The sequence below is a fragment of the Canis aureus genome, chromosome 24 (genome assembly GCF_053574225.1).
Source record: "Canis aureus isolate CA01 chromosome 24, VMU_Caureus_v.1.0, whole genome shotgun sequence".
Taxonomy (NCBI): Eukaryota; Metazoa; Chordata; class Mammalia; order Carnivora; family Canidae; genus Canis; species Canis aureus.
In genome coordinates, this window is record NC_135634.1 from 30811043 (window position 1) to 30823113 (window position 12071).

Consider the following 12071-nt stretch of genomic DNA (forward strand, 5'->3'; position numbering starts at 1 on the left):
CTTGAAAGTTCAGTAAACTCACCTATAAAATCATTTGGGCTTTGTGTTTCTTATGGAATGTCTTAAACTCTTGATTACATTTTCTCCATTTTCTCTTTTGTCAGTTTTCTTAGATTTTTCTAAGAATTTGTCTATTTTGTCCTTTAAATATATTAGGGTAAAAGTAGTAGTATTTATTCACTTAAATTTTTTTTCTCTCTGATGAATCTGTGATTGTCTCTATTTTTGTTGGCAATATTTTTTTTCCTTGTGCAATCTCATTAAAAATCTGCCTGTTTTGTCTTTTCAATGAACAAACTTTTAGCTTGGCAAAATATTTTATTAAGATTTTATAAATATGTTCTTGGGATGCCTGGGTGGCTCAGCGGTTGAGCGTCTGCCTTTGGTTCAGGGCATGATTCCAGAGTTCCGGGATCGAGTCCCACATCAGGCTTCCTACATGGAGCCTACTTCTCCCTCTGCCTGTGTCTCTGCCTCTCTCTCTCTCTCTCTCTCTCTCTGTGTCTGTCATGAATAAATAAAGAAAATCTTAAAAAAGAAAAAAAGATTTTATAAATATGTTCTTGGCATTCTGTAGATTGAGATATGTTATGGGAAAGGTGAAGGTGGATATGTTTACTGAATTCTCAATACTTGGGAGCTGAGGGGTACCCTTTGGAACTTGAAAAATAAATTTTTCATAATACAATGACATGGAAGAGGTCATCCCCAAATGCTGTTGTTACCTAAAACTGGAGGTTTAAGAATAATTTGGCCCAGCGGTTTAGTGCTGCCGTCAGCCCAGGGCGTGATCCTAGGAACCTGGGATCTAGTCCCACATCAAGCTCCCTTCATGGAGCCTGCTTCTCCCTCTGCCTGTGTCTCTGCCTGCCTCTCTTTCTCTGTGTGCCTCATGAGTAAATAAATCTTTAAAAATAAAAAAAATTTGGATAAACTTATTTGTGATAGATGTATGTGAATTAAGAAATCTAGTGATCCTTTGAGCGCATGTTTTTTGATTTAAAAAAAAAAAGGGTCCTGCCATCATAGAGCCAATATTCATGAGTTAGTGCACAACCAAGTGGATTCTCAGTTCAGTCTATTGTTTTATCTTATGGTAAAACTTTTATCTCTGTCAAGATTCTTTCATTACCTCTGTGCCCATATGGTGCATATATTTTGTCCTTAATTTGCTGTACGGATGAATAACTATCTACCTTATCATGTAAACTTCTCCTTGACTTTGTTTTACCTGTTTCTTTAGATCTCAAAATGTTTATACCTTAAATACTCTTTTTTTTTTTTTTAAAGATTTATTTATTTATTCATGAGAGAGACAGATTGAGAGAGAGGCAGAGACATAGGCTGAGGGAGAAGCAGGCTCCTCAGAGGGAGCCAGATCAGGACTCAATCCTGGATCCTGGGTTCACAACCTGGGCCAAAGGCAGGCGCACAACTGCTGAGCCACCCAGGTGTCCCTATACCTTAAATAGTTTTAAAATGTCTGATTCTTCCTGAAAAATAGATGGTTTACATTTTTTTCTCATTTCTGTTTATTATCTCTTTTTTTCTTTTAAGATTTTTATTGGGCAGCCCGGTTGGCTCCGCGGTTTAGCACTGCCTTCAGCCCAGGGCATGGTCCTGGAGACCCAGGATCGAGTCCCACGTTGGGCTCCCTGCATGGAGCCTGCTTCTCCCTCTGCCTGTGGCTCTGCCTTTCTCTGCCTGTGGCTCTGCCTCTCTATCTCTCTCTGTTCCTCTCATAAATAAATAAAATCTTTTTTTTTAAGATTTTATTTATTTATTCATGAGAGATACAGAGAACGGCAGAGCCACAGGCAGAGGGAGAAGCAGGCTCCATGAAGGGAGCCCGACGTGGGACTCGATCCTGGGTCTCCAGGACCATGCCCTGGGCCGAAGGCAGGCGCTCAACCTCTGAGCCTCCCAGGCATCCTTCTATGTTTATTATCTTCTTAAATGTATGTCTTTGAGCATATGGTGAAGGGTATAGGATGGATTGGTTACTGTAGAGGCACAATATTTATTGGCAAAGAAGAATCTGTCATTCTTTGCACAACCATATATATGGGCCAAATGTTTTTTGTACATCTTTTCTTTAAATTCAACTTTTTGGATATAAACACTTATTACTTAGCATTCTGTAACTTACCTCTGGTACATACAGTTAAATGTTTGATAGGGAGTTGGTAGTCTGACATGCTGAAATGGGAAAAATTAGAGAACAGCATAGTAATTATGAAGTTTGAAATTTATAATGTTTCATCTTTTTCCTTTTAGTTGTCTCTTTTTAACCCCTCCCTTTCAGCAATAGATACCAGACTTCTCTTGGAATTAATAGATATATCAGCTATATATCTGTCTTCCAATTAAAAGGATGTGGAGCAGAGGTGTTGATAGTTGAAAATATTTTTTAAACTGTTTAAAAATTTATTTATTTATTTTAGAGAGAGAGAGAGAGTGCTCATGGTGGGAAGGGGGCAGGTGAGGAGGGGCAGAGGCAGAGGGAGAGGGAGTCCTGAGCAGACACTGTGCTGACCTTGAGACCATGACCTAAGCTGACATCAAGAGTCAGATGCTTAACTGACCGACCTATTCAGGTGCCCCAGTAGTTGAAAATATTTAAAGAAAAAAAAATTTTTTTTAAAGAAAAATTTTTAAACAAAGTATTATTGAGCCCTTTTTAAAATTTGAAAGTTGTTAGTCATTTGAAATGCATTATGGTTATTATTCTTTCTATACATTTTTTTGATTATTTTTTTAAGATCTCCAAGAGGCTTGTCTCATTCTCCTTGGGCTGTGAAAAAGATTAACCCTAAATGTAATGATCATTACCAAAGTATGTATCAAAAGAGATTAATAGATGAAGCTAAGATTTTGAAAAACCTCCATCACCCAAACATTGTAGGTAAGTTTAAATTTATCTTACAACAGTATGTATGTTTATTCAGAAACAGTTTATAAAATCTCTTGACCAGTTGCACTAATAAAAATGAAGGCAGTAGTGGAGTTTGGCAAGAATCAGATTATTGTGAATGTTCCAAAATAAGAATTATGTAATATTTTTAGATGCTTATATTTTTTTTTTAAGTTTTTTTTTTTTTTTTTTTTTTTAACTTATTCATGAGAGACACAGAAAGAGGCAGAGACATAGGCAGAGGGAGAAGCAGACTTCCTGTGAGTAGCCCAATGTGGGACTTGATTCCAGGTCTCTGGGATCACGCCCTGAGCCGAAGGTAGACACTCAACCACTGAGCCACCCAGGTGCCCCTGATGCTTATATATTTTTAAAATTTCGTGGGAGTAGATACACTCATTATGATGCTGGTATTGTAGAGAATTTGGGAATATAAAATGATCTTCATTTAGATAATTTCCTTATTTTCATTTTTAATGTAAATAGGACTAGTGAAACCATTATATTTAGGAAGGCATAAAACATTTAAAAATATTTTAATTTGTAATACTATTGGCAAACACTGAAGTCATTTTAAATTATAGCTACTAAATTAGCTTTATAAATAATTGTCCCATTGTATTTTGTCAGTGTTAATCCAGATATGTTTTCAGTCACATCACAGTAAAAAAACTTAAATACTGTTATTCTTCCTTATTCTAGTAAGAAAATGTCCTGTTTTCTTTAAGGTTATCGTGCCTTCACTGAAGCCAGTGATGGTAGTCTATGTCTTGCTATGGAATATGGAGGTGAAAAGTCTCTAAATGACTTAATAGAAGAACGAAATAAAGACAGCCAAGATCCTTTTCCAGCAGCCATAATTTTAAAAGTTGCTTTGAACATGGCAAGAGGGTTAAAGGTAACTGCCATTATATTTTAAATGGTTTTTGTGGAACATGAAAGAACTACTTTACATACCTAATTAGAGGGTGGAATTTTTTTCCCCCCTGAAAGAGGTAGTTGCCCCAAGTTAGAGTCAATAGATTCTCTCATATTGCGGAGGGCACTATTTCCTTATCTTGTTCAGCAAGGTATTTTTTGAGGCCTTTACGTAGGCTGAAATAACCCAAGTCAAGTAGTTTTGTTTAATAGAGATCATATGTTAGATTTAGTTAAAAGGATTAATCAATTTAACACAAATTTAGTAATTATTCCTGGGGGTATAGCCTAATCCTGTGTTGATAAACAAGCCTCTTAAAGATTGCTTTGTGAGATGTTAAGTTTTGGATATCAATATATGTAGATCAACTGAAAAAAAAAAAAAAAAAAAAGAAGAACCTCTCCATGTTTTTCAGATAAATTGTTGTGCCTTTGAATAGATATAGTGTTAAGGAAGGAAAAGAATTCTTTTTCATAGGTACCCAAACAGAAGTAATGATGGCTCTAGAACACTGTTGGATGACTCAAAAGTGGATCATATATTGAAACTGATGTCAAAGTCTCATGTTAAATTGAATGATGAAATGTGAAACTGCATAAAAGCAATATTTCTAAATATATATTTATGTAGAAAAACTGATTGTAAATGGGTAGGCTAAGCTAAATTAATAATTTGAATGATTTAATAAATAATGACTTTAAATGTATATAGTGAAAATAATAAATTTCACTAAAAAATACTTGAGCATACTCAATTTATGATCAGCAACATTTAAATTAAGCAGTGTGTTCCAAAATATATACTGAAAATTGTCTCCACTCATTTCAAGCCCAGCTCACAGAGTAGATGCTCAAATGCTAATGCATGAACAAACAGTTTTGCAGGATTATTTTTGATTATGGATGAATATTGTTACTAAGAGCTAATATGTAAAATAAAATATAGTCTTAGATGACATTTCTCCTTCCTCTTTTGCTTGTGACTTACATGTAGCCCCTACTCATCTGTCGTTCTGCAACATCTTGACAATTTGGGAAATGTGTGCCTCATTGTGAAGATTCCAACTTTATTTGTTTATTTTTTAAAGATTTTATTTATGTATTTATGAGAGACACAGAGAGAGAGAGTCAGAGACATAGGCAGAGGGAGAAGCAGGCTCCCTACAGGGAGCCCAATGTGGGACTCCTTCCCGGGACTCCAGGATCATGTCCTGAGCCAAAGGCAGATGCTTAACCACTGAGCCACCCAGCCATCCCATGAAGATTCCAAATTTATTTCTAAATTTACTAGCCTCGAGTAAAATTGTGATACATTTTTAAAGCTGCAGTATCCTCCTTTTGCTATAAAATATGAGATGGGTTGGAAAATAAAAAGTTAGCTTATCTGTAAATAGATATTGATTTCCAAAGACTCTTTTATGTCTGGTCAGTGTGGCAGACCAAAGTAACATGAAATGTTCCCTTGTCTGACTTCAAATAATCTGGAATGGTGGACAAATAAAATCCTGCATGCAGTTCAGGAAGGGAGTTCAAGTTGGTTTTGTTTGAAGGTTATCGTATCTTTTTATTAATTTATGTATTTGCTCATATTTTTTTAAATTTTCCACTATTCTAGTATCTACACCAAGAAAAGAAACTGCTTCATGGAGACATAAAGTCTTCAAATGTTGTAATTAAAGGTGATTTTGAAACAATTAAAATCTGTGATGTAGGAGTCTCTCTGCCACTTGATGAAAATATGACTGGTAAGTAGTATTCGAATTTTTAAAACTTTATGCAGTTTTTAAAATTTCTATTTTTTTCATATTTAAATAAGTAAGTTTTCTTCAAAAATCAAAACCTATATATGAAAAGTATATAGTAAACAATATTTCTCCTGTCTGTCTTCCACTAAGCCTCTAGCCCCCTCGCTTGCCATACCTATAATATAAATTATTGTGTTTTTATTAATATCTACCTTAACTGATGACAACTTTAGGAATGGTTTCTAACCTGGATTGGGATTTTTGCATGGTAAAAGATCTAGGAATGGAAAACAAACTTTTAATGAGGTCTTAGAAAGGAATTCATTTAGTATGGTGTAGTGAACAAGACTGGGCAAACTGGTAGAAGACAAAACTGGGATAGAAGTAGGAGAGCAGGATGGTAATAAAAGCCGATCTGCTGCTCTTTGCTCCTTGGCCTGCACCAACTAACTCATTCTTCTCTCTCTGATAAAAATACTGATATCCTCAGGGAAATTTGAAATCTTGGTGAGAACCAAGAGCCAGTCTTGTAAAGAAAGCCTCTGCTTTCAACATTTTATTTAATAAATAACATTTACATTTGCTTCTTTATATGAATATAAGGTAAATGGAACATTAGTGAATGCTGTTTGGAACTTTTATTTTTTTTATTTTAAAGATTTTATTCATTTATTCGAGAGAGAGAGAGAGAGAGAGAGAGAGAGAGAGAGGCAGAGACACAGGCAGAAGGCAGGCCCCATGCAAGGAGCCTGACATGGGACTCGATCCCAGGACTCCAGGATCACGCCCTGGGCTGAAGGCAGGCGCCAAACTGCTGAGCCACCCAGGGATCCCCTATTTAGGATTTTTAATTTCTGGCTAAAGTAAAAGTCTATGAATTAAGTCAAAGGAAAAAGCCAAGAAAAATAGAGTGACTTTATAGAGATGTCTATAATCATTCATAAAGATAAGATTATTATGAGTCTTTAGGCTATATAACTGCTACAAAGTTGAAGCTTTTGAAAATAAAAGGCGAAGTTGTGAAACAAAATTAAGATTTATTAAGCATAATTTTCTCAATCCTTAATAGATGAAATAGATACAACTAAGAGAAGATCTGAGTAGATAATAAGTCAATCTTTATATATCCAAGTATTTATTAAAATTGAACATATATTAATTTATAAGAGAAGACCTCAGATTACAAAAAATAGAAATAGTCTAATTGTTGACATTCATTATCCTCGGTGCTATAAATCCAGATATTAGTGACATCATTGGAAACAAAGACATTCACATTTTTTAGGAATTCAAAATATTTGTAAATAATTCTTAGCTGAAATTAAATTCCACCAATACAATATTTAGACAATATGAGAATGTCACAAATCGAACCTATTTGATATGGTCAGTATTACACAGAAGAAAACATTTTCATTATTTAGCCCTGTGAAATTAAGTTTGAGTATTCAGCTCATCAGAAAAAAATGAAGGTTTAAAAATAGAAAGCAGAAGTGAATGAATTAAAAAGCCCATAAATTCTGCATTAGCCCAATGTGATCTATTTTATTTTAGAAATGTCAAAGTTCATAGTTTATAAACACATAAAACAGTTCATAAACATATGAACAGTTTATTCCTGATACATGTTCAAACTTAGCCAGGAAAATTCATGAAAGAATGATGAGTAGGAATTTTCCTCAGAAGATGTTAAGTATTATAAAACCACAGTAATTAAAGCAGTGATACGCATGACAAAATAGGCAGAAAAATATAAGGAAGTCAGGTATTCCCCAATATATCGAATTTGCGATATGATAAAAGTGACATTTTAGTATTAGAGGTAGTTGAATTGATAAATGATGATGTCTGGACATTTTAGAAAAAATAAAGCTGTTTTCCTTCCATCTTCGTAGATTAAAGATGTAAAAAAAAAAGTAGTGGAAAAAAATTGTAGGTCAATATTTCCATAATATTGGGCACAAAAGCTAGAAACGGTTAAAAAAAAAAGCCATGACTGCTGAAAAATTCTTTGAAAAATTTCTCTATGCTACTATGAGCAATAGGATAGCTTACGTGCACTCTCACAGGCTAAGTAGAAGTTGAGATTGGTGTATCATTCAAGTTAGGGTAAGTTTTGCTGTGGTGGCAAAAACTTCAGTGACCTCAAACCAAGGTTTATTCAAGTCACAGGTCCATATGGCTATGTTCCATGCCATTCTCATTTTAGGACATAAGCTGCTGGACCATCCACTATATGGAATATTGCCATTGTTGTATGTTTGGAAGGTAAAAAAGGCTCTAGATCTGGTCACTACAGTAGCTACTAACCACATATGGCTACTTAATTTTTTTTAATTTAAAAAATTCATTTCCTCAGCCACTCCAGCCAGCCATTTTTCAGGTGTTCAGTAGCTATGTATGGTTAGTGGCTACCACACTGGACAACACAGATAGAGAACATTCTATTGTCACAGAAAGTTCTGTTGGGAAGTACTGCTCTAGAAAGTCTTATACGGACACAGTGCTTGAGACTAGAAATGACACAAGTCACTTCTTTCATAACTCACTGACCCAAACTAGGCAGATGGCTCCATCCAAACTTGACAGGCCAGAAAGTGCAATCCTTCTGTGTGTCTTGAAGGAAGAGAAGATGAACTAATTGATGAACAGCACTGGTAACTACTACAGTGGGCAATTTGGAAATATGTATTTTTTAAAAATGAATAAAACCCTTTCAAAATGCCCTTTGATCCTATAATTAATTCCCAGGAACATATTCCAAAAAATAATCGGGCAGTGTAGGCATTTTTTTATAATAACCTGATACATTAATTTCTACAAAACCAAAGAGATGTAGGCTTATAGAAGAAACAGCATTGAGACAGAAGAATCAAAACCCATGTAGCTTTGAAAACGAAGCAGTAACAAAAACATAACAATCCTGATAAAAATACTACAACATGAAATTTTCGCTGGCCCCCAGCATCAGTCCATCTTGTGTGGCTATAAACCCTGCGTTTGTGCTTCCCTGGGGGCATTTATTTTCAATAGATACTTTTTTTTTTTTTTAAGATTTTATTTATTCACGACAGACACAGAGAGAAAGAGAGAGGCAGAGACACAGGCAGAGGGAGAAGCAGGCTCCATGCAGGGAGCCCGACGTGGGATTCGATCCTGGGTCTCCAGGATCACACCCTGGGCCAAAGGCTGCGCTAAACCGCTGAGCCACCCAGGCTGCCCTCAATAGATACTTTTAACTAAAATTAAAAATTTGATCTGACTTTCTCAATAAAAAAAAAAATTTGTAAGCTTGGGGAAGCTCCTTTCCTGGCACTCTCAGGTTTTAGTCAGTGTAGTAGTTCTTTTTTTTTTTTTTTTTAAGATTTCATTTATTTATTCATGGGAGACAGAGAGAGAGAGAGGCAGAGACACAGGCAGAGGGAGAAGCAGGCTCCATGCAGGGAGCCCGACGTGGGACTCAATCCTGATCCTGAGTCTCCAGGATCAGGCCCTGGGCCGAAGGTGGTGCCAAACTGCTGAGCCACCCGGGCTCCCCAGCGTAGTACTTAAAAGCTACCAAACCAGCCATGCATTAGGAGGCATTTCTCTTCTCTTGGGCTAAGGTTTTCTCTTTATGAGGAAGTTTATTCCTGATCACTTAAAAATAACAGGCACTGGGAAAAAAAAATTAATCTCTTTATATTTAATTGTGTATGCAGTAAATTAGTCACAAAAATACACCTTGTAGCAGAACAGTCTGTGAAACTTTAAGTGAATGCCCATCAATAAAGGATGGTTTAATTTGTTGGAGCCCCACACAATAGAATATCATTAAAATTATATAGGTGTATATTTGTAGGAATGGTATATCCAAATATATGGAGTTAAATGAACACATCATAAAATAACACTTAAATATGTACATATTAAGAAACATTTGGAAAAAATACACCTAAATCTTTAAAACGTATTTTTAACTTTTGTGTTTTAATAGGTGATACATTCACATTTTACAACTATAATATATATAAGATGTTCTCTGATAAGCCTGATTTTATCAGTGATAATCTCTAGATTGATTGAACAAATATTTTTAGTACTGAATAGTCAGGCTCTATGCTTGGTACTAAGAAGATAGAGGAAAATGGGATAGATACAGTCTGTCTTAAAAATTTCTATATGTATTTTTTTTTTAAATATTTTATTTATTTATTTATTTATTTATTTATTCATGAGAGAGAGAGAGAGGGAGAGGAGGCACAGACACAGGCAGAGGGAGAAGCAGGCTCCGTGCAGGGAGCCCGACGTGGGACTCGATCCCGGGTCTCCAGGATCAGGCCCTGGACCCAAGGCGGCGCTAAACCGCTGAGCCACCCGGGCTGCCCTATATGTATTTTTTAGTGACTATAGCATCTAGACATCAATTAAACATCATATTATGTTAGTTTCAGGTGTATAACAAAAGTGATTTGACAAGTCTGTACATTATGCTGTGTTCACCACAAGTATAACTACCCCTGTCTCCATACAATGCTGTTACAATACCATTTACTATTCCCTATGTTGTGCCATTCATCCCTATGACTTACTCTTTGTATAACTGGAAACCTGTACCTCCCACTCCCCTTTACCCATCCCTCCAACCCCCTCACCTCTGGCAACCATCAGTTCTCTGAATTTATAGGTATATTTCTGCTTTTTTGTATGTTCATTTGTTTTGTTTTATCAATTCCATATATAAGTGAAATTATATGTATTTGTCTTTCCTGGACTTAATTTACTTAACACAATATTCTCTAGGTCCATCCATACTGTCAGAAATAGTAAGATCTCATTCTTTTTTATGGCTCAGTAATATTCCATGGTGTGTGTGTGTGTGTACGTGTACATGTACATGTATATGTGTATATATACCGCATCTTTATTTACTCATCTATTGACAGACACTTGGGTTGCTTCCATATCTTGGCTATTGTAAACAATGCTACAGTAAGCAGAAGGGTGCATATTTCTTTTTTGAATTCTTGTTTTTGTTTTCTTTGGGTAAACAGTAGTGGGATTAGTGGTCATAAGGAAATTGTTTTTAATTTTTTCAGGAACCTCCATACTCTCTTCCACAGTACCTGCACCAATTTGCATTCCCACCAGCAGCACCTTAGGGTTCCTTTTCTCTACATCCTCACCAACACTTACTATTTCTTATCTGTTTGATACCAGCTATTCTGACTGGTGTGAGGTGGTATCTCATTGTGATTTTGATTTGCAGTTTTCCCATTATTAGTTATGTTGAGCATCTTTTCATGTGCCTGTTGGCCATCTGTGTGTCTTTGGAGATAGTTCTATTCAGATCTTCTGGCCATTTTTTTTTTTAATCAATAGTTTGGTTTTTTTATGTTGAGTTTTATGAATCTTTATATATTTTGTATACTCACCCCTTATTCGATATGTCATTTGTAAATATCTTCTCCCATTCAGTAGGTTGCCTTTTTGTTTTGTTGATGGTTTCCTTTATTGTACAAAAGTGTTTTGTCTTGGTGTAGGCCCATTAGTTTATTTTTGCTTTTGTTTCCCTGGCCTGAGGAGACATATCTAGAAAAATGTTGCAAAGGCCAGTGTCTAAGATATTACTGCCTATGTGTTCTTTTAGTAGTTTTATGATTTCAGGTCTCACAGTTAGGTCTTCAAGCCATTTTGAGTTTATTTTTATGTAGTATAAGAAAGTGGTCCAAAAAAAAAAAAAAAAAAAGTGGCCCAGTTTCATTCTTTTGCATGTAGCTGTCCAGGTTTCCTAATACCATTGATTGATTGCCTTCTTTGTCATAGATTGACCATATAAGCATGGGTTTCTTTCTGGGCTCTGTTCTGTTCCTTTATGTGTCCGTTTGTCTGCTAGTGCCAGTACCATACTGTTTTACTAGAGCTTTGTAGTATATCTTGAAATCTGTAATTGTGATAACTTCAGCTTTGTTTTTCTTTTTTCTTTTTTTTTTTTTTAATTTTTTTTATTTATTTATGATAGTCACAGAGAGAGAGAGAGGCAGAGACACAGGCAGAGGGAGAAGCAGGCTCCATGCACTGGGAGCCCGATGTGGGATTCGATCCCGGGTCTCCAGGATCGCGCCCTGGGCCAAAGACAGGCGCCAAACCACTGCACCACCCAGGAATCCCCAGCTTTGTTTTTCTTGCTTAGGATTGCTTTGGCTATTTGAGATCTTTTGTTGTTCCATACAAGTTTTACTATTATTTGTTCTAGTTTTGTGAAAATGCTGTTGGTGTTTTGATAGGGATTGCATTGAATCTGTAGATTGCTTTGGATAGTATAGACATTTTAACAATATTCCTTCAATCCATGAGCATGGAATATTTTTTCATTTGTGTCATCTTTGATTTCTTTTACCATTGTTTTATAGTTTTCAGAGTACAGGTATTTCACCTCTTTGGTTAAGGTTGTTCCTGGCTATTTTACTTTTTTTTTTTTTTTTTTTTAGATTTTATTTATTTGATTTTTTTTT

The 12071-nt window shown here is 35.5% G+C and overlaps 1 protein-coding gene across 3 annotated transcripts in view; it reads left to right on the plus strand.

The window, feature by feature from the left end:
- Window positions 1-12071, plus strand: part of PBK (PDZ binding kinase) — a 29946-nt gene that overhangs the window by 11271 nt on the left and 6604 nt on the right. For all 3 annotated transcript variants that reach the window (XM_077868735.1, XM_077868734.1, XM_077868736.1), the window contains exons 4-6: window positions 2763-2905; window positions 3643-3812; window positions 5448-5577. In XM_077868735.1, coding sequence (XP_077724861.1) covers window positions 2763-2905; window positions 3643-3812; window positions 5448-5577 — 443 coding nt within the window. The remainder of the gene's footprint in view (window positions 1-2762; window positions 2906-3642; window positions 3813-5447; window positions 5578-12071) is intronic.